Source organism: Blennius ocellaris (assembly GCF_963422515.1).
Source record: "Blennius ocellaris genome assembly, chromosome: 22".
In the NCBI taxonomy this organism is placed as follows: Eukaryota; Metazoa; Chordata; class Actinopteri; order Blenniiformes; family Blenniidae; genus Blennius; species Blennius ocellaris.
In genome coordinates, this window is record NC_137671.1 from 1627538 (window position 1) to 1654996 (window position 27459).

The 27459-nt window shown below is 47.9% G+C and overlaps 1 protein-coding gene across 1 annotated transcript; it reads right to left on the minus strand.

Annotated features, from left to right (window-relative positions):
- Positions 1 to 3401: 3401 nt before the first annotated feature.
- On the minus strand, positions 3402 to 27459 carry creb3l2 (cAMP responsive element binding protein 3-like 2). Its single transcript, XM_080518702.1, is given in 14 exon segments — positions 3402 to 5061; positions 6701 to 6947; positions 7095 to 7224; positions 7686 to 7745; positions 7748 to 7787; positions 8069 to 8137; positions 8626 to 8684; positions 8923 to 9069; positions 9961 to 9969; positions 9971 to 10170; positions 10401 to 10479; positions 10556 to 10761; positions 10900 to 11143; positions 27004 to 27459. Coding segments are annotated over 14 exon segments (1665 nt in total). The 5' UTR covers positions 27103 to 27459; the 3' UTR covers positions 3402 to 4985.

Genomic DNA, 27459 nt, shown 5'->3' on the forward strand with positions numbered 1-27459 from the left:
CCTCTCTCCCTCCTCCTCTCTCCCTTCCCATCTCGACCTCCTTCTCCTTCTCTCTATCTCCTTCTCCTCTCCTCTCTTCCTCCTCTCTACCTCCTTCTCTCTACCTTCCCCTCCTCCACTCTACTTCTTTCTCATTCTCTATATCTCATTCTTCTCTCCTCTCTTCCTCCTCTCTCCCTCCTCCTCTCTACCTTCCCATCTCGACCTCCTTCTCCTTCTCTCTATCTCCTTCTCCTCTCTTCCTCCCCCTCTTCCACTCTACCTCTTTCTCATTCTCTATATCTCCTTCTTCTCTCCTCTCTTCCTCCTGTCTACCTTCTCCTCCTCTCTACCTCTTCCTCCTCTTCTCCTCCTCTCTACCTCTTCCTCCTCTTCCCCTTCCCTCTTCCTCCTCCTTCTCTCTTCCTCGTGCTCTCGCTCCAGACGTGACTCATCTTGGACTCCACCTTTACTATTATCTTGTGTTTTATAGAAAACTGGATGATGTCTGTTCTTTTATATCACCGAGTCTGAGCAGAACATTAAGAATAGTTTCTCTTCTTGTCTTTTCTTTTGTTCTTCAGTTTCTTTACCACAATCTGATTTTTCTCTTTCTTTTTTAAAGTGGGTATAAACAACTGACAGGGTGAAATAGACACACTACGCTCTGGTCATCCTGGAATGTTATCATCTCTATACAAAAACTGAACTCTTAACTCAGAAAAACGCTTTTTGTGGCGAATAAAGAGTTTTGAACAATCAGAACTTTTGAGCGCACGGCGCTATAAAACTACGTTTCCCACAGTCCTTTGCTGTCATAGAACCCTGCGTGGACAACCAAAACCTAACCCTGGGACAAACGTAACTCTCGTCACGGACTTTGTGATTTACCTTTCAAATAAATCCGGAAAATACACATTGAAGACAGTTTTTAAATCTAATAGATTTTGATTCATTTGAAATTAGGTTAACAAATGTCACAACCATAGGTCTGCATTATACTGTTTAAACATGCAACACTGAGACTATTGTTGAGTGTTGTGCTCTCAATATGAATGGTCCTACAAAGGGGAATTTGAATTGTAGCAGCAGCAAGTTGACAGTAAATAAAACAGCAAAGGAAAATAATACAAACAATAGATTAAAAAAAAGCATGAAAAAAATTAAAGATTCAACTGCTTTATTGTCATTGTCATAAATGCAATGAAATTCTGTTTGAGCATCACAACACACAACAGCAACAGTAATATAAAATTAAGATTATAACTTTGACATTATTTCACAAGAAAAAAGTTGGTAGGAATTGAAAATATGATATAGATTGTGGTTGTTGCTCAGAATGAATGAATATATGTTTCACACAAGACAATATCATGAAAAATAGTGCAACGTGCCAAGGTGTCTAATCGTCTAATAGAAGATTTATGGCAGGGTTTTTTTTTGTATTTGTTTATTGAATAAAAAGCTTTTTTTTTCTTCTTTTTAAGGAAATGCCTTCACCGTTTCACTGACGCGTGCAGAAGGAAGGGTTCCAGTGAAAGGTGTTTGTTGGCCATCTAATTCGGCCCACTCCGGGACGGAGAGGTAAACATGTCTCTAACAGCGTGTCTTTCTGAATAAACAGTTTGACGAGGTGACGGTTTCTCCTCACCTCCTCCCAGCATGGCCGCACACACGTCGTGAAGTTCTGTCAGGAGGGACAACGCTGTCCTCTCGTTGTGCAGACCGCCCGGTGTGAACATGACGGCCCCCCCCCGGGGACACGCTGCTGCAACCCCGCCCTCCAGACACGGACACCGGGAGGTGGCGGAGCGACCACCCGGTGTTCGTGGCCCAGAAGCCGCTGCACGAGCTCCCCGCAAATCATTGGTGGTGTTTTGGCTATAATAATGAACTTTCACCTGGTAGATCTCCATCCCCTTCGATAGCTCAGTTGGTAGAGCGGAGGACTGTAGGGCTGTAAGCTGGAATCCTTAGGTCGCTGGTTCAAATCCGGCTCGAAGGAATTTTTTTGTTTTTTTTCCCTACAAATTATATTTGATGCATAACTTAATTAAATAAATAGTCTGGTTTTTTTGACATATGAAAAATACAGAAACACGTTTTTAATGATTAAAGCGGTTCAATTCTCCAACAACTACATAGATAGATAGATAATGACTTTATTCATCCCCGAAGGGAAATTGTTTTGTTGCAGCAACCTGGTACATAGGAATATTATAAAATACAATAGAATAGAAATAAAAATATAAAAATATCTGGGTATAAGACATAAAGTAAAACACAGAACGGAACATGGGCACTTAGAAATAAGCAGGAGATAAAAGCAAGATAAATAACTAGTAAGGTGCAGTGGCAGAGCCATTAGAAGTACCATTATATAATAATAATAACAATAATACAGATAATAACAATGTGTAATAGTGTATAATACTCGTGTATAGTACTACTAATAATGGTAGCAATAATATAACAATAACAATATGGTAGCAATAAAATAACAATATATATATATCAGTAATAATAATAATAATGCCAATAGTAATAGTATACTTATAATAATAATACCAATGGTAATAGTGTACTTGCACATGTATAAATATATGTATATGTACATGCAATATGCCATATGAAATATATAATATAAGTATCAATGTAATTTAGTCCAGGAGGTGATTTGAGGCTCTGACGGAGGGAGAAGAGTTCAAAAGTCTTACTGCCGTCATTTGATGTCAATTGATGACACGTGATCGGATGGTCCACTCCCAGAGGCTTGACCTTGAACTCCTTTAGGTCGCTGGTTCAAAATCCAGCTCAAAAGGAAGTGTGTTTGTGCCCAAACGAAAAGTTTAGAGAAAATGCCACGAGCAGAGGCGACTGGTCATTCGGGGCAGGAGGCGCTCAGCCCCACCTGGTGGCCTCAAGGAGAACTGCAGGCCTCGCATGTTACCGTGTGTGAGGACTCTACTTCCGGGTTCTCGGCCTCCCCGTGCTGCTTCAGGCGGTTTCCCTCCTGATCCACACCGACGGTTGGACGAACTCGCGGTAGTTATTGTGCACAAAGAGAAAACATGCAGAGGAAAAATCTCTGCACTGCAACCAAATGTGGTTCAGACTCTTCGGCCAATCAACACGTCAACGTGTTTGTGAAGCTCTTCTACTGGTTTACAGCAGGCATACGGTTAATAATGGATATTAGCTGAGCGCTATTAAACATAGCTAGGCTCTGCTCCGTCCTCAGCCTTCGCCCATAGTCCGCAACTAAGAAATTAATTAAAAAGACGTGCAAAACATAAATCCGACCTGGCCACCAGCTGAGCAGGTACCTCCAGATGTACCTGGTTAAAAACATGTGGTTCCTGACAGGTTGTTCCCTTGTGGAGCAGGTTGAGTCACAAAAACCACACGGTCACAAGAAATGATGCTTTTACTACTGAAAATACTTTATTAATATAGCGAGGAGACAGAATGCCGGGAGCTTGGGCCGCCGCCACACTGGAACAACGAAGACACGCGAAGACTTGTGGGGGGAAACAAAGAACATTTCTACTGGCTGTTGGTTTCACCTCATGCTTTTTTTTATGTAAAAGGTGAATAAAACTCTGTTTGCAACCAAACTTTTCTGAGGAATATAGAGTTTGCACCCGGTGAAGAGACGCAGATTCAACAATCAATGTAACATAAGTGCTGATTTGTGAAGCTTTACGAGGAACGTAGTTTTTACAATGACCAGACATCCGACGACGGCTTCATTTTGAATTTCATGAATATAAAATCACGTGTCTGAAAAGCTCAGAAAATATATATATATATATAAAAAAAAAAAATGGAATGGTACTAAACTTGAAGTGGTCAGAATATGTTAAGACTTTTAAGGAAAAAAAAACCAAGATTAACCCTGCAGGAAAAGTTCATAATCTATAATCTACAGAATCCAAACAGCCAGGATAAAATATAGACTGTAAACTAACGAGCCCAGAGACTTACTTATTCACAACTCCTATTTACAAAAATAGATACGGTTTTTTTATATATATATCACTAAACAGAATTTTTGGCAAATGCTGAAGAAAAGGGAAGAAATAAAAAAGCAATAAGATGACAAAAAGCTCCTCGTTCAACTGAAATCAAACAGGAGATCTGAAGACACTGATTTTACACACACACACACACACACACACACACACACACACACACACACACACACACACAAGTGGAATTTGTTGTGTTGAGGAATAAAAGGACATTGTGGAAGCCAGAAACGGTTCTTCAGTAACGTTCGTGTCCAGCAGGGGGCAGAGCAGAGCGGTGCGGAACGTGGGAGACAGAAACGAGGAAACGGAATCCTGACGATTAGTGACGTTCGCGAAACTTTGCTTTAAAATATTCATTGGAATCTCGTCAGACTTCATGAGTGCAGAAACCCCAAACTCACCTTTAAACCAACGAAGAAGAAGAAGAACAACAAAAAAATGCATATTTAAAAAGGGTATAATAAAATAAGAAGCTGAAGTTTGAACACAAGTATCAAAACGGGTTGAATGCACAATGAAATAAAAACATTTTACAAACTACAAAGAGCAATAAGAATTTTGAAAATAACCCTTAAAAAAAAAGGTTTATATAAATACAGAGGTCCTCGTCAGTGTCCTGTTCAAACACTCACATGTCATATTTTAATTTAATTTCCACGCAACATTTTTCACTCGATCGGTTTGGAAGTTTTCTCCTCATGGGCTCAACTTTCAACCTGCGATTTCAGACGACTCAGTGCAACTTTACTTCAGGAGGCGAGGCTCCGCCAGTGCCCCTCCGTCACCCTCATTTCTACCGTCAGCGTTTCCCAGGGAAGCAGGGGGGGGGGGGGGGGGGGTGGGGGCGTCAGAATGACCTCAAGGCAATGGGCAGTGGGAGGTTTGCTCCAGGACACTGAACTGCGCTCCAGAGGGCCGGAAAGGTCAAAGGTGACCCTGGATTTGGAGCAGGTGAGGAGGGCGAGGTCCACCTCAGGAGGTCTCGTTGACCGTCCGCTCCAGTTCGATCACTTTGCTGCTGCTCGCCTTGGCGATCTGCTCCAGAGACCTGCGGGAGGGAGGAAGAGGAAGGTGAACGGCGAGGACGACCCCAGCAGCTGACCCAGCTCCAGCCAGGGTCTGGGTCAGGGTCTGGCTCTGGGTCAGGCTCTGGGTCAGGGTTTAGGGTTTAGGGTTTAGGGTCAGGGTCAGGGTTTAGGGTCGGGGTCAGGGTCGGGGTTTAGGGTCAGGGTTTAGGGTCACGGTCAGGGTTTAGGGTCAGGGTCTGGGTTTAGGGTCTGGGTTTAGGGTTTAGGGTCAGGGTCAGGGTCTGGGTTTAGGGTCAGGGTCAGGGTCTGGGTCAGGGTCTGTGTTTAGGGTTTAGGGTCTGGGTTTAGGGTCAGGGTCTGGGTTTAGGGTTTAGGGTTTAGGGTCTGGGTTTAGGGTCAGGGTCAGGGTCAGGGTCTGGGTCTGGGTCAGGGTCTGTGTTTAGGGTTTAGGGTCTGGGTTTAGGGTCAGGGTCTGAGTTTAGGGTTTAGGGTCAGGGTCAGGGTCTGGGTTTAGGGTCAGGGTCAGGGTCTGGGTCTGGGTCAGGGTCTGTGTTTAGGGTTTAGGGTCTGGGTTTAGGGTCAGGGTCTGAGTTTAGGGTTTAGGGTCAGGGTCAGGGTCTGGGTTTAGGGTCAGGGTCAGGGTCTGGGTTTAGGGTCAGGGTCTGGGTCTGGGTCTGGGTCTGGGTCTGTGTTTAGGGTTTAGGGTCTGGGTTTAGGGTCAGGGTCTGAGTTTAGGGTTTAGGGTCAGGGTCAGGGTCTGGGTTTAGGGTCAGGGTCAGGGTCTGGGTTTAGGGTCAGGGTCAGGGTCTGGGTCTGGGTCAGGGTCTGTGTTTAGGGTTTAGGGTCTGGGTTTAGGGTCAGGGTCTGAGTTTAGGGTTTAGGGTCAGGGTCAGGGTCTGGGTTTAGGGTCAGGGTCAGGGTCTGGGTCAGGGTCTGTGTTTAGGGTGTAGGGTCTGGGTTTAGGGTCAGGGTCTGGGTTTAGGGTTTAGGGTCTGGGTTTAGGGTCAGGGTCTGGGTCTGGGTCAGGGTCTGTGTTTAGGGTTTAGGGTCTGGGTTTAGGGTCAGGGTCTGAGTTTAGGGTTTAGGGTCAGGGTCAGGGTCTGGGTTTAGGGTCAGGGTCAGGGTCTGGGTTTAGGGTCAGGGTCTGGGTCTGGGTCTGGGTCTGGGTCTGTGTTTAGGGTTTAGGGTCTGGGTTTAGGGTCAGGGTCTGAGTTTAGGGTTTAGGGTCAGGGTCAGGGTCTGGGTTTAGGGTCAGGGTCAGGGTCTGGGTTTAGGGTCAGGGTCAGGGTCTGGGTCTGGGTCAGGGTCTGTGTTTAGGGTTTAGGGTCTGGGTTTAGGGTCAGGGTCTGAGTTTAGGGTTTAGGGTCAGGGTCAGGGTCTGGGTTTAGGGTCAGGGTCAGGGTCTGGGTCAGGGTCTGTGTTTAGGGTGTAGGGTCTGGGTTTAGGGTCAGGGTCTGGGTTTAGGGTTTAGGGTCTGGGTTTAGGGTCAGGGTCTGGGTCTGGGTCAGGGTCTGTGTTTAGGGTTTAGGGTCTGGGTTTAGGGTCAGGGTCTGAGTTTAGGGTTTAGGGTCAGGGTCAGGGTCTGGGTTTAGGGTCAGGGTCAGGGTCAGGGTCTGGGTTTAGGGGTTAGGGGTTAGGGGTCAGGATTCAGGGTCTTACCTGTGCAGGTCCCGCAGCAGGCTGCTCGTCGTCGTCGTCTGCGTGTCGTTGCCGTTACTCCTGAAAGGTGGATGCGTCTCCACGCCGCCGGCCTCCGCCTCCGCCTCCGCCCTCTGCTGCTCGGAGCGCCGCCACGCCGCCATGACGACGGCCGGCGCGTCCTCCGTCTGCTCGGGGTATTCGCCGCCCAGCCCGAGGACCTGCAGAGGCTCGTCCTCGAAGGTGGACAACAGACTCCTGGACTTCACTGTGGGGGGGTGAGGGGGGTGGGGGGGGGGGGGGGGGGGGGGGGGGGGGTGAAGGGGGGGGGGGTGTTACGAACAAAACCAGATCCATGTGTGTGTGTGTCTCCAGGTTGGACACGTCTCACAGTGTACAGAGTGCGAGGACGTACCTGTGGTGGAGTAGGACTCTTTGAGCGCCGGCGCCGGGGAGGAGGGACCGGTTTCTGTGACGGACGACCAGGAAGTCAAGCTGCTGGGATAAAAACTCCCAAAGAACAGAGCGAAACACAACGCCACCATCTGGAGAGGAGGGAGGAGGAGGAGAGAGAGAGGAGGAGAGGAGGGAGGAGGAGGAGAGAGAGAGGAGGAGGAGAGAGAGAGGAGGAGAGGAGGGAGGAGGAGGAGGAGAGGAGGAGGGAGGACCACAGGGGAGGGAGGAGGAAGAGAGAGAGAGGAGGAGAGGAGAGAGGAGGAGGAGGAGGAGAGAGGAGGAGGAGGAGAGAGAGGAGGAGAGGAGAGAGGAGAGAGAGAGAGAGGAGGAGAGGAGAGAGGAGGAGGAGGACAGGAGAGATCAATTCAGTATAAATCACAAAATGCCAAACAGCTGATGAAACGTGAGGAAGCACACACACAACACACACACACACACACAAACACACACACACACACACACACACACACTACACACACACACACACACACACACACACACCACACACACACACATACACACACACACACACACACACACACACACCCACCATGAGGCATGAGGAGGTCTGGGTTCCAGTCACTCTGCAGGATTTGGGGACTTTTCCCGGTCACCACCCGCCTGCAGAGACTGCAGCTGCTGCAGCAGAGACCTGCACACACACACACACACACACACACACACACACACACAACACACACACACACACACAACAAATAATTAAATCAGTTTTATTGAAAAAACATAAATGAAGCCCTGCTCTGTGTTGGTACTTTTCAGGTATCTGTACTTGAGTACATTTTTAGTGAAATAAAACGAATTTAATTCACTTGAGTTATTTGTCCTTTGCTCGTTAAAAGCCTCTCCTCCTGCAGCAGACTGACTATCTGGAAGTCTCTCTGACGTTCTTTACAGCGCGTGAGCTGCTCTTACTTGTTGGTGCACTCCAGAGTCTCCACTTTCCTGCGGAGTTCGTGGTTTTCATTGGAGCAAGTCTCCACCCTGTGGCCAGAGAGAGAACTGCAAGTCACGTCTACTGCACATGTATGAAGCAAACTTTATTTACACAGCAATTTGCAGTAAATAAATGCACACGCAGACAAATAGACAAAGACAAATAGTGTGTATGACTTGTTCTCTAGCTGTATTTACTTTATTTTACTGTGGGAAGCAGACCTTTGCTGGGAGCCTACAAGCCTGTTAAGAGTTCAAATTATACTTAATGACACAGTTATTATCTTTCATCTGCTCCAACGTCAGCTGGGAAACAGTTTCACATTCCTGCTACACCTGAGAGCAAATCCAGTCACTTTAAAGATCTGAAGCACAGAGAAAATGAATTAAAAAAAACAAAAAACGTGCAGATCAACAGGTTTTGCTGGAGAAAATTAAAACCGGTGGTCCGACGCAAAGTACATTTGTTTCCAGTGACTCTCACTTGAATGCAAATCGAGAGACAAGATTGTAAAACAAAAACGGAGGAGACTGACTTCTTCTCCAGGGCGTCCATGTACTCCTTCTTCTTCCTGCGACTCTCCTGGGCTGAAATCTGACGGCAGATCAAACACAGAACACGTCAAACAACTTTCAAAACACTGATTGAAATTGGGAAACATTAGATGTTGTGAAATGTAAAGTTACACGTGGATAAGAGTAACATAAATATATAGATAGAGAATATAGACATGCATTCATTCTGAATAGAGTCAAAAGGCTTGTTTTGTTATTTTTATGTCCAAATGTTGTGAACGACGGGTCAAAGTATTTCCTCCTCCTCCTCCTCCCACCTTGTTCTTGATCTTCCGGCGGATCTTCTTCAGCGCCTTCTCCTCCGCCTTGGTGAGCGGCAGCTTGGTGGGGACGGGGTAGCCCTCGGCCACCAGGGTGCGCCGCTCCTCCTCCGTCAGCATCAGCGGCCCCGAGCCCTGCAGCTTCTGCAGCCGGGAAGACAGACCGGACTCGTTACACCCTCTGCTGGTACGAAGTGGCACTACGGGACCAACCGGGCCCCTGTGAGCGAGGTAGCTCGTTAGCTTTAGCGGATCGTTCTACTGGGATTTATCAGTTTTAGTCTTGTTAGTTTATATTAGTTTGTTTTTTAATCAGCACAAGAAATGTGTGTGTGTGTGGGGGGTCGGGGGGGGGGGGGGGGTGAGTGGGGGGTAGTGGGAGGGGTCAGGACGCCATGGTCATAAACCAACACTGGAACATTGACGGAAAATTAACTGAGTCACAAAATTTAACTTTAAGACGTTTTTCCTCATTTCTGATCCAGATGAGATGAAATGTTTGTCTTCACATAGTCGAGGAGGAGGACGAGGAGGAAGAGGAGGACGAGGAGGAAGAAAAGGAGGAGGAGGAGGAGAAAGAGGAAGAGGAGGAGGAGGAAGAGGAGGAGGAAAGTTCTCCTCCTCACATGATGCAGAACAACAGGCTTTGTTTTCCACGAAATCTTTTCATATCTGAAAGCATTTCAAAGTCGTTTTCGACCAAAAACAACGTGACGCATCGTATCTTAGACATTTAAATACTTCCACGTTCAAGCTGTGGGGGGCAGCAGTGAGTCGCGCTTTCATTCTGGAGGGGTGATTGCTTAAAAAAAACATAATAATAATAATAATATTAACTACTGTTTCACTTTTCCTCTAAACATTAACTGCAGTTCAAAGCAAACGATGGTTATATCAATATTTATTCACCTAACGAAGGCTAACAAACAGAAAAAAACCCAAAAACAAACGAAAGAAGTGAGAAAGTAAAGCTCAGAAGGACGAATGTTACTCTGCAGTGTGTGATTGTTTGGTGACGAGCAGAGAATGTCTTACGTGAGGAGCGGGTGAGCAGCGGGGAGTTGGACAGGGAGGACGCGGCGCGGGGCGCCACCTTCAGGCCGGCCTGCGCTGGCGCTGGGGCTGGTGGGGGAGGCGGGGCAGGACAGGGCCGGCGGGGGCTGTGGGTGGGACTCTGGCTGCCCTCCGAGTCGCTGCCGTGGGAGCTGGGGGGGGCGTCGGGGGGCATCTGCAGGGTCTCCAGGCCTTTAAACACAACAGCCTCTGCTCAAGTCACCACGGAGAACAGGAACGTTTTGGGGGCGAGAGGTTGATTTTCAAGAATAAAAAAAAAAACAAACAAACTATTTTTACAATAAATAGGCAGTTAAAAAGCAGAAATGCTTAATTAACTTGATTTCATCTGAGCGCCACTGCGTTTAAAGAGCTGGTGTCACACAAGCAGCCAGCAGGGGGCGTCAGAGAACCAGACTGACCTTTCGGGGACAGATTGAGGAACTGGTCCACCTCGTGAGGCTCCAGCTTGATCTGAGGGACGACATTCTCCTCTTTAATCTGCAAACAGGAAGTGGTTCCAGTCAGAGACCAAAATAAAAGGCAGCCGAGGTCCAGACGCCGTCCGCTCGCTCACCTTGGCGCCTTTCCCCGGGCCGCTGCCGGCGGGGAGCGGGGCCGGGGCGGGGGCGGCGGCGGGGGGGCGGTCGGGGGCCGGGGGCCCGTCGCCGGAGCCCAGAGAGAGAGACAGGGTGGGGAGGAGGGAGGGAGGCTCGCCCAGGAGGCTCTCCATGGCGTCGTCCTGCTCCATCGGCCACTCGCCGGAGTCGCCGTCCGATTCCCCTGCGGGAGACGACACATCGACGGATTCATACAGAACATCAAGCGCCGGGCCAGATCAAAGCAGCCGTCCCACAGAGCTGGCATCAACCCGTGGAGATGAAAGGAAACTCAGCCCGTATCGTCCTCCGGGAATCTCACCTGCGTCGCTGCCTTGCTCTCCGGTCAGGTGCGACAGCGGCGACTGAGGCCGGCTGTCGCCGCACAGCGAGTAGCTGTGCTCGGCGGTGATGTGCGGCGGCAGCGGGGACGACGGGGACAGCTCGCCGCCGTCCTCCCCCTCCATGGCCTCCGCCGCTCCCCTGCCCCCGGACAGGAAGGGGTCGCTGAGCAGCTGGCCCAGCAAGGCATCCTGGGAAAGGTCGTCCAGGAGCTCGGAGAAGTGCTGCGGGAGGAGAAGAGAGCGGGGATCAGAAACCAGAGGGCAGGCAGGAGGAGGTGGCAGGAGGAGGAGGCAGGAGGAGGCAGGAGGTGGCAGCAGGCCTCCTGACTCACCGCTGTGGAGTCAGTCGCCCTTTAAGCCTGCAAGTCTGAACTCAGGGAAAAGTTAAAACATAAAACATGGACATTGTGTGTAAAGGCCACCTCTCTCACTGTGGGGGGGTCCGGGGGTGCTGGGGGGGGGGGGGGGGGGGGGGGGTCAGGACGTCAGGACGTCATGTATAAACCAACACTGGAACATTGAGGGCAAATTAACTAACTTTAACTTTAAGACGTTTTTCCTCATTTATGATCCAGATGAGATGAAATGTTTGTCTCAGTTTGTCCCCTGGATGTTTATCTTCACGTAGCGGAGGAGGAGGAGGAGGAGGAGGAGGAGGAGGAGGAGGAAGAGGAAGAGGAAGAGGAAGAGGAAGAGGAAGAGGAAGAGGAAGAGAGAGAGGAAGAGGAAGAGGAGGAAATTTCTCCTCCTCACATGGTGAAACTACCTCTTTGCTTCTGGACACTTTCCTACTGCCGTGTGTGTGTGTGTGTGTGTGTGTGTGTGTGTGTGTGTGTGTGTGTGTGTGTGTGTGTGTGTGTGTGTGTGTGTGTGTGTGTGTGTGTGTGTGTGTGTGTGTGTGTGTGTGTGTAAACACCAACAGCATGAGTGCACTCAAGGAGGGAGGGAAGACAAATATTTACACTTTTATCACCCAGTGGGTCGATTCTCAACAGCAGCTGCTCCTCACTTCACCTCCTCACTTCACCTCCTCCTCCTCACTTCACCTCCTCCTCACTTCACCTCCTCACTTCACCTCCTCACTTCACCTCCTCCTCCTCACTTCACCTCCTCACTTCGTCTCCTGGCATCAACATCCCCACATTAACTTCAGGCACCATCATTACAGCCTTCAGATCTTCACGCAGGCCGTCAGGATCAGAGCAGTGATTATAGATTATACCACACTGTTCACCCCGGAACCACTCTGGAACCACTGTGGAGACGCTCTGGAGCCACTCTGGATCTGATTTTTTTACTGTATTTACTCCTAAAACATCAACAAACAAAACATCCTCAGGATCTATCAGCTCCTATTAATTCACTGGATTGTCAGTAGGTGGCGATGTGCAAGTCCCAAAACGAAGAAAAACAACTTACTAGTTACTGTAACGTAAATGTAATCATATAGGGTAATTAAAAGTAAAGGAGAAAAAAAGTTCTTGAGTCATTTAGGAGGTTTTTGTTCCCATCAGGTGACCAGTTTTGGTCAAGAGCAGAAACATCTCCATGATTATTGTCAATTAAGTGACATCTGCTATTAGCGGTTAGCATTAATCGTTGGTAAAAGCACTTTGTAAACTTTGAATGTGAAAGTACTGATATAGTGGCAGTAGTACTCCAGTCGGCCACGAGGGGAACGTGTAGCCTGGAGCTACCGGAGGTGATGGACAAGACTTAAAAATAGACGGAAAGAATGAAGAAGGGCGCAGCCAGAGGGAGGAGTAATTACACACATTTGAGGAGCAGCACTCTGTGGCTGGAGGTGAGGTTTGTGGCTCCGCCCACATCGCCGGGAGCCATGGCAACGCTTTGAACGCGTCGTTTGTTTGTTTTCAATTTGAGAGAGAATAAATAAATAAATAATCCTCCTGGTGCCGGGAGAAGAAGAAGAAGAAGGAGAAGAAGAAGAAGAAGAAGAAGAAGAAGAAGAAGAAGAAGAAGAAAAAAGAAGAAGAAGAAGAAGAAGAAGAAGAAGAAAAAAGAGGAAGAAGAAGAAGAAGAAGAAAAAAGAGGAAGAAGAAGAAGAAAAAAGAGGAAGAAGAAGAAGAAAAAAGAGGAAGAAGAAGAAGAGGAAGAAGAAGAGGAAGAAGAAGAGGAAGAAGAAGAAGAAGAAGAAGAAGAAGAAGAAGAGGAAGAAGAAGAGGAAGAAGAAGAAGAAGAGGAAGAAGAAGAAGAAAAAAGAGGAAGAAGAAGAAAAAGAGGAAAAAAGAGGAAGAGGAAGAAGAAAAAGAAATAGAGGAAGAAGAAGAAGAAGAAACACACAGCTTTAAAAGCTCCTTGTTAGTTTGTGGTGGCGTGAAAGAACCCACCCACACACACACACACACACACACACACACACACACACACACACACACACACACACACACACAGAAAGCTCTTTGTCAGGACTGTTATTTGGCTCCTCAGTAACCTGAGACTCTCCAGCTGGGAACCGACTGCTGACGCCTCGTTGGGCAAACTGGGAGTTTGAACAGGAAGTGGGGGAAGAAGTGTCGGTCGGACACCGACTGCGGCGCTTTGCTCCCGGTCTTGTCCAGGTCAACCCTAACCCTCAGACTAGCTGGTGCTGTTGTTACCGTCGCCAATGAAAGTTGGGCTGCAAGGTTATGTTTTATATGTATTTTACGTAACTCACATGAGTTACGTGACATTTTCTTTGAGGGCGGATTTACCGTCAAAAGAAAAACGTCCAAAACAAAGCGGGTGAGAGAGGCACCTCATGGAGGGGATCAGCGTCTGTTGCCATGGAGACGCTTCCCGCTCAGTGTTTGACACAGTGATGTAGCGCCTGACGAGCTCGTTAGCATCGATCTGAGCTAACACGCTAACCCGGTTCCGCAAGCAAATGTGGCGTTGGCGAAAGCCTGCGCTCTACCGAGTGTAGCTCTGGTTCTAGTTTAGTCGTAGGCCCCGTTTACACGACAACCTTTCACGTGACAACACCTAATCAGTGAAAAAAAAAGTGTGTTGCGTTTCCACACTGACAACTTGATTACGTAATGAAACCACAGAGACGTGTGCAGAGAACAACACGCTTTTTTTACTATTGACGTGGAGGATAAAACTAGAATCAAACCGCTACGGGTCGGCCATGTTTGTTTGCTAGCGCGTGAGCAGCAACAGGCTCCGCCTCCGCCAGGCTGGGCTGGACTGAATCACCACCGTGAGAGAATCTTTTACATCGTGGGAGCCGGGATCAAAAAGTCCCTGGATACAGTGGATCAGAAACGGACCAGTCTGGCTCTCTTCCTTTGGCCCCTTCAAATTAAAAGCCGAGAGAGCGTCTGCACAATGTGACGGAACGTTTTCATCATATTCTCAGTTTGAGACGTTCACCTTCAATAAACTACCAGGGTTGTTCAAGCTGCTTGTCGGGCCTTGGAGGAGGAAAACAGAACCACGAGTAAAGGTTCTGTTTCGAGGTTCCACTGACGGGATTTAAGATTGATTAAGAATGTCAACACGTTCTGCAGCCCAGCCTCCTCCACTCACAGTGCAGGACGGATCTGAGGAACTGCTGAAGTGAAGGAGTGTCTTTCATGGTGTGGAACTGTTCAGAGAAGCACGTTCTGTTTTTACCTCCAGTGAGCGGAACTTTAGAACCTTGAGTAGAGCTTCAGAATGTTGAGTAGAACTTTAGAACATTGAGTAGAACTTTAGAATGTTGAGTAGAACTTTAGAACATTAAGCAAAACTTTAGAACGTTGAGCATCAGAAGGAATTGAAGGGGGAAAGTTTAATGACGTAACCTCCTCTGCTTCCTAAAAGCTAAAACAGATGTGAGAATCTCCACAAGTGACCAGACGTTCTCGCCCTTGTGTGTGTGTGTGTGTGTGTGTGTGTGTGTGTGTGTGTGTGTGTGTGTGTGTGTGTGTGTGTGTGTGTGTGTGTGTGTGTGTACATTGCCCCGGACTCATCTGTGTGTACCGTTACTGATGACACAGCTTTACACTGACTAATAAAACACTCAAACACACGTGAGCTGATATCAATCAGTTTCTGGTTTGTCTGGTTAGCAATAGCGTCGTTAGCATCACTCGCTTTGAGGGGAAAACTAACCATGCGTTCAACATGCAAATATTTCTGTTTCGGTGTTTGGCATGCGAAGGATTTCCCCAGAAGGCTTCAGGTGGAAACAGAACAGAAAAGCGGAGGAACTGGACTTCGTGGGAGTTGAACAGACTGGATTCTAACCACAGCTGGATGGAAGAAAACAAGAGATGGATTCTAAGTTCGTGAGGATTTTAAATCACCTGAAACAATGCTGCATTCTGTACATTCTGTCATTGTGAAGTTTTGAATGTAAAGAATTACAAAACAATAGAGGATTTGCATGCGGCAAAGAGACTCGACGCCTCCAGGGTCCGTCACGCCACGCTCAGGGAGTACTCTACAGATTATCATGCAAATATTGATGGGGGGGGGGGGGGGGGGGGGGGCGTCCACACCCCAGGGGGTTGGACAGCACGAGCCGGTGTTTTAGAATTTCCCCACTCTGGGACCCGAGTCAAGAAAAACAAAACAGTTTTCACTTCTGAAACCGCCTCATGTGGATGACAGGCCAGAAACATCTGGTCTAGGTGAACCAGGTTCCTGGTGTGGACGACAGGCCAGAAACATCTGGTCTAGGTGAACCAGATTCCTGGTGGGGACGACAGGCCAGAAACATCTGGTTTCGGTGAACCAGGTTCCTGGTGTGGACGACAGGCCAGAAACATCTGGTTCAGGTGAACCAGGTTCCTGGTGTGGACGACAGGCCAGAAACATCTGGTTCAGGTGAACCAGGTTCCTGGTGTGGACAACAGGCCAGAAACATCTGGTTCAGGTGAACCAGGTTCCTGGTGTGGACAACAGGCCAGAAATATCTGGTCTAGGTGAACCAGGTTCCTGGTGTGGACGACAGGCCAGAAACATCTGGTCTAGGTGAACCAGATTCCTGGTGTGGACGACAGGCCAGAAACATCTGGTTTCGGTGAACCAGGTTCCTGGTGTGGACGACAGGCCAGAAACATCTGGTCTAGGTGAACCAGGTTCCTGGTTTAGGTGAACCAGGTTCCTGGTGTGGACGACCGGCTAGAAATATCTGGTCTAGGTGAACCAGGTTCCTGGTGTGGACGACAGGCCAGAAACATCTGGTCTAGGTGAACCAGGTTCCTGGTTTAGGTGAACCAGGTTCCTGGTGTGGACGACAGGCCAGAAACATCTGGTCTAGGTGAACCAGATTCCTGGTGTGGACGACAGGCCAGAAACATCTGGTCTAGGTGAACCAGGTTCCTGGTTTAGGTGAACCAGGTTCCTGGTGTGGACGACAGGCCAGAAACATCTGGTTTAGGTGAACCAGGTTCCTGGTGTGGACGACAGGCCAGAAACATCTGGTCTAGGTGAACCAGGTTCCTGGTTTAGGTGAACCAGGTTCCTGGTGTGGACGACAGGCTAGAAATATCTGGTCTAGGTGAACCAGGTTCCTGGTGTGGACGACAGGCCAGAAACATCTGGTCTAGGTGAACCAGGTTCCTGGTTTAGGTGAACCAGGTTCCTGGTGTGGACGACAGGCCAGAAACATCTGGTCTAGGTGAACCAGGTTCCTGGTTTAGGTGAACCAGGTTCCTGGTGTGGACGACAGGCCAGAAACATCTGGTTTAGGAGAACCAGGTTCCTGGTTTAGGAAAACCAGGTTCCTGGTGTGGACGACAGGCCAGAAACATCTGGTTTAGGAGAACCAGGTTCCTGGTGTGGACGACAGGCCAGAAACATCTGGTTTAGGAGAACCAGGTTCCTGGTGTGGACGACAGGCCAGAAACATCTGGTTTAGGAGAACCAGGTTCCTGGTGTGGACGACAGGCCAGAAACATCTGGTCTAGGTGAACCAGGTTCCTGGTTTAGGTGAACCAGGTTCCTGGTGTGGACGACAGGCCATAAACATCTGGTCTAGGTGAACCAGGTTCCTGGTTTGGACACGGCCTAAATGTGACAAAAAAATCCTGTATTTTCATAAAAACCAAACAAATGCTACAGAAAATAAACGACATCAACCTCAACATGTTTCTCTTCCCTGCTGTAGATAAAACCTGCGTGTGATTCCTCGACACACCAAAGGCCTCGTGTAAAACAACAAACCCACGAAACCTTCAGACATTCTGCAGCTGGAGCCAAAGCACGCAGGAGATAACGGGACCATAAATGGCTGTGGAGCCACTTATCGCCTGGAACCAGTGGCGGCGGAGCATTTCAGAGCCGGGCCTTCACTGCTGGCCCCTCAATGGCTTTGTTATGGCTACAAAAACCACGTTGCCAGGCAGAAAGGCAGTGTAAAAAGCCTTTGCATCACAGATAAATACTTGTGTAGCCAGAATAAATACCTTTACGAATGAGAAAGAACCCAGTCGTCTCTGCATAAAAAACAGCTGCTTGTCCAGAAACTTCTGGGGGTCGAGGACGGAGACAAACGTCAGCTTGTCATGGTCTTGAAAATAATAAAATGGTAAATGATCCTGCCATGGAGTTTGTAGTGAGCGCAGGGAAATTGTGCTGCGGTGCGTTCAATGACCTCTTGGAAACGTGTTTTGACAATAAATCTGCAACCAAATGTCTTTATCTTCTTCTTTAGTCATTGTAGGTTGATAAAACCACTATTCAATAAACACGACCATATTTTTGTTCATGCAGCTGCTACAGATGCAGCGAGCTAGCGCTGGAGAGTGAACTCTCTGACGAGCCAATCAGAGGGCTGGAATACTCTGACATCACACTAGGCCTTCTAGAAGGCTCCGAGTCGCCAATATGAAAATGTGATTGGTTGAAGCAGCAGCGTGACGACATTAGTTTTACACTGCAGACGCTTGCAGAACTGACTGTGAAGGCCTCAGGCAGATTTCTTTACCCGGCAACAGGTGATGGCTAAAATGTGATTGGTTTGAAAGCTTTAATGAGGAAGTACATGTCTGGCACAGCCTAAAAAACTAAACAAAAAAAACCATTGAAAAAATGAACAGAAATTCAATATAACGTTGTTAGTTTTTAATTTGCTCCCACAGAAAATTAAGAAAACCTTCTTATTTTCTGAAAACAAGAAGCTGAATTGTCACATTATGATTAATTTCCTGTAGACAAACTGAACGTGTCATGCAACAAATCCATATGAACAAAGTTTAGATGTTTAGTTTCCTGCTTTGTTCATTCTGGTATCGACCCACAAGGCTTCAGCCTGTAAACACACTGTTGAAACCGAACGGCGAAGCGAAGCCGCCCGTTGAAGCGGCGAGACGGAGAGGCGGACATAAACAGCAGGAAGTTGAGACGTAATGTCCAGCAGGATGGACGGACGGCTCAGCGACAAGACGGACGTCCTTTAAAGAGCCTGGAGGTTCTACTGAGACACCAGAGTCTCTATGAGACCAACAGAGAACCCTGAACTTCCCAAAGGTCCGTGATTCACCCCGCTTATACAAACACAACAGTGACACTGACTTTCCTGTTGGGTCATACTGACCTAACCTTCCTCCTCCTCCTCCTCCTGCTCCTCCTCCTCCGCCCCCCACATGTCCCACAATGACTCCACTCTGCACAGCCAGAGTAAAAGAGTTGAAGAATATGAGAAAGACTCTGACAACCAGAGCAGAAAACACACTGATCTGAGTCACACACACACACACACACACACACACACACTCAAGCTCCTCCACACACGTATTAATACGCAGCAAAAAAAAAAAAAAAAAAAAAAGCTGAAAACTGCAGTTTGCAGAAGACAGTTTTCATACAAACACCTGCAGAAAGTCTGCAAATATGGAAATAAGTGAAGCGGCGAGGCTTGTTGGTCGAGAACAGAAACACAGCTGCTCTTCCTTCTACACTTTTTGTTTTTTTTTTAAATAAACTGGGTCAACACACTCACCGATCGGGAACTTTTTCCACTTCTCTAACAGTGACACACACACACACACACACACACACACACTCATGTCTTTTGAGGCCACGGTATTTTGAGGTGAGGAGATTTGTGGACCCCCCCCCCGCCGGGTTGTTTAACCCTCCAGGGCAGAATGTGGGTCAGCGCCGGCCCGGCCCTCGCCGTGAACGTCTTAAATCCCTCGGAAAAAGTCGAACCACCCCGGGAAACTTGTTTGGGCGTGCCGCTGATCTCGACTCCTCTGTGAACCGAGTCTTTCCACGTGCCGGGCGGACGCACGCTTGAATATCAAGCCTTACACACACACACTCAGTACGGCAGTATGGACGAACAGGCTGGTTCACGTCTCCACCAGTAAAAAAAAGTAAACAAAAGGCGTGCAGAGAATTCCTCACAGGAGAGAAAATTCAAGAAATGCCACCAACTTGCGGGTCAAACTGTGAAACCTTTGTTTGTTTCAGGTTTGGCTGCTGATGGTTTCACGCTGGGGACGACCGCGACCGACACGCCGAGACCCCCCACTTTTTAAAACAGGCGTGCGTTAGCATGGACAGCAACAGTGAGCGGGAGCGTTTTCAGAAAGTTGTGTTTTCAGTGACTCGGAGCGCCGTCGTCGTACAAACAGACGGAAGTCTGGCGTTTCACTTGGAAACGTTGTCATGTGAAAACTCTAGTGGGCTCAGCGTGTTAAACCACGTTGCACCACAAGATGGCGTTATGAGTCACACCGAGAAACAAGAGATTAAAAAAAAAAAGAGATGCTGACGTGAAGAAAAAGGGCAGACGCTCTAATCTTGTGACGACTTTACACGTTTGTGTCAATCTCTGACAGACGATTGCGGTTTTTTTTTAATGCGCAATTGCCTTAGTGGAGTGTTTTAAACTTTCAAAGTTGCGGCAAATGAAGCATTTCAGTCAGAAAGCTTTGAGCCACATTGGCAGGAAAAAGTACCAGAAGTGGAGTGAACCGACTGACCGGAGCTGTTCACATCTGGAACGCCTAAATAAAGCAACCCGCTCGCCGTCTCCGTCAAACACAACCTCAAGCCGAGTCCCAAACACGTTGAGGAGGTCGATACGGGAGCAAAGTGTGCAGGGAAACATCAATATGGGTCCATTTCTTTTAACAGGAACAAACACTTGAAGAAATGAAAGAGTGGAACAACAAAACAGACGGAAGCTTTTGGAAGTAATTCACATTTATATGATTAAAACAAAGGAAACGGCTTCTGGCGTGTCCGCGATACATGAACACCACAGTATCATTTTAAATACAGATTTGATGTTTTCACCACGACTCAGTTCGTCAGTCGAGGCCGACGCCGACCCCGTGAACGCCGCTTCCTCATTGGTTCGTGGCAGAACGACGTCATTAAGTTCAATTTAAGCCAAAACTTCGGAGTGTTTTGGGCGTCAAGTGGTCCTCGGAGCCACCGGAAACACACGTTTTTGACAACGGAGAAAGAGTTTTCCGACACGGCGACGGGCGCTCCACGGCCGGAGCGACTCGTAGTTCTGCACATGCTCAGTAGCCAGGCGATAAGAACGACCCTCCCTCGGGAGTGTCACGACCCCCAGTCCTACTTCTTCTGACTTCAAAGTGTATTTTCAAAAGGTTTGTCACGTTCGCGCTCATGAGAAAGTCAGGATTCATCCACACGTGGTGGAGGCAGGAGAGAAGTTAGACGTCGGGTCACTCGGTTTGAAGGAGCGGTGACAAGGAGTCGTAGTGATTCTTCTTTTGAGAGTGAAGATCTTCATCTGGAACGTGAAGAACATCTGGTTGATTCCAGAGCTGGAAGAACGTGCTGCAGCAGCAGCCCAGACATTTCAGGCATTTTGGACACGAGCCGACTTGTCTCGACTCTCTCCTCCGCCGGAGGAGGAGGAGGAGGAGGAGGAGGAGGAGGAGGAGGAGGAGGAGGAGGAGGAGGAGGGAAAGGAAAGAGGGAGGAAAGGTTTTGTCTTTCAAAACGGGTTGAGTTTGTGCACATGGAGCCAGGAGGAGTTATGAGCTGCAAAAAAACATCAAAGCTGAGGTTTCCTTCCACTCCTGCTGGTTAATACGCACTTTACTGGCTTTACACGCTTTGATGTCCCACAACCTGGAATAAAGAAGGCCTCCAGTCTGAGCACAAGCCCCGAGGCCCCGCCCACAACAGCCAAAATGATCTTTTGTCTCTCCGGCGTTCTCAAAAAAAAAAAAAAACACACAAAAAAAACAACCTCCATCAGCTCGTTTCTATGAACTCGGCTCTACACCCTTTAGCGGCGCCGTGACTCACCAAACACACCAAAAACGCAGAAGACATGGAGAACGTAGAAATATTGAAGACGTCTATCTAACTCTGAGTTCTATAGGTCTATGCTCCGACTCATCCCTGAACGGGAGAAATCCAGGGGGCTTCCCCATAGACCCTCCTTTCTCCTTTCCTATCCACTTTTCCTTAGCTCCCTGGATGATGTCACGGGGTGAAGGAAAGGCATCGGGAGGCTTCCTGAAGGAGCTCAGGGTGGAGGCGGGCGTGCGACCCCCCACACAGAGGGCCGATTAAAGCCACACCCTGCTCACCACACAACCCCGCCGCCTCTGAAGGCGCCCGGCGGCGGCGAGGACAGGGGACGGGCGGAGGGACAGAAATACAGACAGAGGCATATATTTAAACTGCTGTGGATTTTCCATAACGAGCCCTCGGCTCCCTGATTGCTGCCTTCAGTAAACCTCCGCTTTCACAGCGCGGGGAGAAGTTGCATCATGTTCCACGAGGAGGGAACTGCTTGGGGACCATGTGGGCTCCATCTGGAGTCCATCCTCACTTGTGCTGGTGAAGATAAAGAGATTTAACCCCCACGCTGCTTCTCCGTTGCTTTTTGTGTGCTTGTTCTTCATCAAGTCATTTTGAAACTCTTGTACCAAGTTTGTCTTGATAAAAGTAGCTCAAATCATGTCCATTAAGTGAAGATTTATTTAATCAATACATGAACTCCACTTGAGGTTGACACACTTCCTCTTATTGCCAAACGCTAAGGGCAGAGGCTTTTACTTTGACAGATCCCGACAGGAAGACCGTGGCAGGACGAGATTAAACACAAGACTTTGCAACATGAAATCACGAAACAAACAACACAACAAAACACACTCACTGACGACGCCACAAGACTAATATAAACCCACAATGACAGCATTTAAAGTCCCAACAACCAGAACTCCCAGGGTGCATTGCAGCACAACAGTCCAGTCTGTGCAGTTGGCGATCGCTCCACTACTATTGGACACTGGATGGACACCGTTCATGTCACAGGCAGATTGAATAGTTTAGTGTAAGAACACGGTGACGCTGGAGGTTCAAGTCTCAGCTTGTGACCCTGAAACATTGGGGGTTTTATTCTCGTCCCACTTGATCGAAGAGAAACTCAACCTCAGATTTGTTTTATACACTTATTTGACTTCTTATTCTACACTGAGTTACATGTAAAGATACACTGGTAACACTGGAGGTACTGATACAGAATGACGCTGAGGCGGCGCTTCTGAAATGTGCTCAAAGACGAAATGAAAGGATAAAATGTCGACATGAAAGGACCGACGAGCTGGACTTTGTAAAACACAAAGAACTTCCTCCAAAAAGGACGACTGCTTTTAGGCGCCGTCTACACGAAAACGACGGTCGGAGCCAATGAAAACGCAACTTTTTGAAAACACTCGGACTCCGTCTCCGTGGAAACGACGGAAAGGCTTCACGACAGGAACAACCAACAGCGCCGACTGGTGGCCGGGAAGGCCACGTCGCCTTCAGGACACCGTTTCCAAAACGTCACTGTGTAAACGCAGAACTTTCCTGAAACGGAGCCTTAAATGTATCACTCTGTGTGTGTGTGTGTGTGTGTGTGTGTGTGTGTGTGTGTGTGTGTGTGTGTGTGTGTGTGTGTGTGTGTGTGTGTGTCCATGCCCTTGCTGACCAACACTCATGTTACCTCGGACACACGGACCATTGACAGCCACCGGCGAGCAGGATGCCCCGCCCCGCCGGAGAACAGGCTCTGCACTGTGTGTGTCTGTGTGTGTGTGTGTGTGTGTGTGTGTGTGTGTGTGTGTGTGTGTCCTCCACACTCCAGAGTGAGAACATATTATTACATGTTGTTGTATTAATAACTCTGATGGAGTCATTCTCTCATTCACACAGATTTTCTGCAGGTTTGCTCTCTCTCTCTCTCTGTCTCTGTCTCTCTCTCTGTCTCTCTCTCTCTCTCTCTCTCTGTCTCTCTCTCTCTCTCTCTGTCTCTCTCTCTCTCTCTCTCTGTCTCTGTCTCTCTCTCTGTCTCTCTCTCTCTCTCTGTCTCTCTCTCTCTCTCTCTCTGTCTCTGTCTCTCTCTCTGTCTCTCTCTCTCTCTCTCTGTCTCTGTCTCTCTCTCTCTCTCTCTGTCTCTCTCTCTCTCTCTGTCTCTCTCTCTCTCTATATGTCTCTCTCTGTCTCTCTCTCTCTCTCTCTCTGTCTCTGTCTCTCTCTCTCTCTCTCTGTCTCTCTCTCTCTCTCTGTCTCTCTCTCTCTCTATATGTCTCTCTCTGTCTCTCTCTCTCTCTCTCTCTGTCTCTCTCTCTCTCTCTCTCTCTCTCTCTCTGTCTCTCTCTCTCTCTCTCTGTCTCTCTCTCTCTCATGGAGGTTTGTGAAAGTGCATGAAATGGAATTTAAATGACAGAGTCTCCACCTCTTTTTTCCTACAATGAATCCCAGACTTTCCCTTCTGGTTTTCCGTTGCTTTTCGCCTCGTGGCCGAAGGTCAAAGGTCAAAATTCACCTCTTTTTTTTAGTCCTGCAGCTCCTTGGAGCTGGTAAGAGGAGAGATTAACCCTCTGAAGAATGTATTTTCATTTTTAAAGCCAACAAATGATCTTATTTTGCATCTGGTGGTGATATTTTCTCTGCAGTGTTTCTTCATTCTTTAGTCTCAGTTCATTCTCTCACTCCACTCGTCTCTCAGCAGCTCTGTCTGCATTTCACTTCTATTATTTGATTCTTTTCATCCCCATATTTGTGTCAAACTGGTTCATCCCTGCAGGTTTTCAATGACCGTGCAGTTTGCTCATGTTACTTTCCAGCGTTTTCCGTTGTTTTGTTGCTGCTTTCAGTCCGTTCGCTTGTTGTTGTTGTTGTCTTTTAGCTGATTCTCTCGTTTCAAGTTCAGAACTTCCTCTATGCTGCAGCACTTTGAAGCCATGTGAAGTTTTTGAGTCTTTCAGTTTGTGTGTTTCTGGCGATTAAAAGAAGGAATCTAAACACGTGTCCAGGACCGACAGACCACCGAGAACCTTGAAGGGCTCAATAACCAAAGCAGGAAGACCCAAAGAAATATAAATATAGATAAGAAAAAGCTACATTTTGCATATTTCCTCACCGATCTCGGCACTGTGGTTCCTGATTTACAGGTTTAGTGAAGCTGTGATTCATTCCTTTGTTGCTTCTGATCCTTTTCATCTTCTTTTGTTTTGTTTTTTTGCGTGTTTTTTTTTGCACCGAGACGTCTGAACTTTGTGATTAAATGATGAAGTCAAGGAGTGTGTGTGTGTGTGTATGTGTGTGTGTGTTACGTATGGGGTAAGGAAAGCAGTAACCTACTCAGAATAAAATAAAATACTTTACAGTGTTAGAGGTGTCTTGTTCTGTGGACGGCAGAGTTCTAGAGTCCCTGGAGCGGGGGAGCTCAACATCTCCCTGAGGAATCTTGCTGGGGGGGGGGGGGGGGGGCGAGGTGGGGGAGGGGGGGGGGGGGGGGGGGTGGACAGACCACAGTCTGTTCCTGCAGCTCACAATCCAACACTGAGGGACTGTACACACACACACACACACACTATAAATAGAATGCCCGCTGTTGACGGTTTTGCCGCAGAAGAAGTTTCCACAGTGAAAACACAGAATGGCCTTTAACCCTTCACACTCCCGCCAGCAGGGGGTCGTGACGAGTCCCGCTGGGCGGCGTCACGCTCAGGCGATTCTTTCTCAACCTCCAGGCTCGTGCGGGGAGAAGAGCTTGGCCGCCGAACCGATCCGTCAACAGTCCGCGGCTTTCGCCGATAAAAACAAGATCTCACTGCTCACGTGTTCAGACCGTCACGTTTCTGTTGGCGGTGCTGTGTGAGGGACGGAACCAGCGACCGCCGCGCTCACCGACTCCGACAGCTATCTGTCGCCTCGGGTCTGGTTCTTAAAGTTCCTCCAGCCACAGGTCTGGACCTGCAGCGTGGCTGTGGAGACGTTTTCATCATAACTCGGCGACGTTGCCGTTAGCAACAGCAGGTCTCACTGCGCCAACAGATAAATCCTGGACGATTTCATGTGTTATAACAGTTCAGGATTCAGAAGAACTGATGGTCGATTGTAATTTACGCCGACATACGGCTCGTATTTCGTGCCTTCGCAGTGGATTGTGGGTCAGTTGTGGATTATTCCAGGTCTTCCTCCCTCCACTGTCCCTACAAACACGTACTCCAGGCCAACTGGAGACTTTAAGGCCACGACAAGCGTCTGGCGTCGTGAAGGCCACGTGGAGAGGCCGGTGGGCCGCCGGTGGGCTGGAGCCAGAATCCATCCGTGACCCCAGACGACCTCTCAGAGCTCAACCAGGTAGAACCACTGAGGACTTCTTGGTTTTAGTTCCTTCTGGTTCAGGACCATCGCAGAACTTTCACACACCTGGACTGTCACCGGGGGGAAGCCTGGACCTGCAGTGTGTGTGTGTGTGTGTGTGTGTGTGTGTCTGATTTACATCCTGAATGCCAGATGTTTTTTTTTCTCTGTAAACTCAGTCACTCCTGCTGCGCACGCACGCACGCACACACGCACACACACACACACCACACACACACACACACACCTTGGCCTCCCACTCCGTCTCACTCGCTCTCCTCTCGGCCCACAGTGAAACAAACTCAGAGACACTTTGAGTTACATAACTGAAGCTCGTCTTACCAAGAGGAAACCCTCTGTGTGTGTGTGTGTGTGTGTGTGTGTGTGTGTGTGTGTGTGTGTGTGTGTGTGTGTGTGTGTGCAGCAGGAGTGACTGAGTTTACAGAGAAAAAAAAACATCTGGCATTCAGGATGTAAATCAGATTAAATATTTTCACAAACTATTTTCTGCAAAACCAAGAAGGACTCGAACCGCTTTCAACAAAACATCAAAACATTCAAGTTTCACAGATATTCAATAGTTGTTGCCTCTAAAATGCATTGAAAACCCCTGACGATACTTGAAATCCACACAACAAATCAAAATAAGACTAAAAAATCCATGTTTGGCCCGAAAAGAAGCTGCCATATAAAATCATTGCAAAACTGTCATCAGTCCAAATATTTTTCAACCTTTGCAGCTTTAACTATTGCGTCAAACACATTTCACAGACGTTTGACCAGAGTCAGTTGTTTCATCATTTAAAAAAAACAAGCTTATGAATAAAGTTGTGGAAATAAAAGAAGCAAAACATGAAAACTAAACTCTAAAAATCCTGCAAATGTGCACACAGTCATTGGAAAACACCCAAACTTCCAGACTCTCATCTGGAAATTAAGAAAAAAGCTTGCAAATAGAATAAAACGAGGACAATGTCAATGTGAAGAGATTTTTAAATGTCATTAACGTCTTTCACGGGGGTTTTGGTGGAATGTCAGAAGTTAGTGCTGCAGTTTGTTTCTGGGAAAACAAGTTTTGAAGAGTCATTTTGTTTAAATAGACATAAAATAAACAGAACACTGCAGATCTGTGGGAGGTAGAGCGAATATTCAGACTCCTGCAGAAGAAACGTGCTGCACTGATCGACGGGAAGAGTCTCTGGAACTTAACGCAGCAAATGTTTTGATGTGTCGTTTTTTTTCCCCACATTCTTCACTGACGTCACTCTGACGAGATGTAAAAGAGAAGAGTTTGTACATAAAATGTTTGTGTTTTGTATGGAACGGTGAGTTTTAGACTCGTGTTGTTGAGGATGAAGAGAAAATAGAAGCTCAGGTAAATACAAATATTTAGACTTCTGCATCCTGGACCCCAAGGCTCCAGCTGTGAGTGGAGAGCAGGGCGCACACACACATACACACACACGCGCACACACACACACACAGGAGTGTGATGGAGGACTCACATTGGTGTAGAGAGAACAGTCCATCTCTGCAGACTCGCTCAGCTCACTCAGGTTTCTGTCCCAGTGCAGGAAAGACTCGGTGCTGTCCAGGATCTCCATGTCTCCTACACACACACACACACACTGTCTCACACACACACTGTCTCACACACACTCTGTCTCACACACACTCTGTCCACACAGTCGCTCTTCTGTCCGATCAGGCTGCAAAAAGTCAAAAGTTTGACTCCAACTCCTCAAGAAGCGAAAACAAAACAACGGGGAGGAATAAAAACAAAAAGTAAAAAGTTCCGATCAAGTTCTTTAAAGTGGAATAAAAAACCCGACGTGGTTCAGTCGGAGAGAGAAGATTGTGAGTCGATCAGGAAACTAGTAAGGTTATTGATCATCTCTCCTGGTCCAGGGTCCACACACACACACACACTCACACATACACACACAGATACATACGAATAC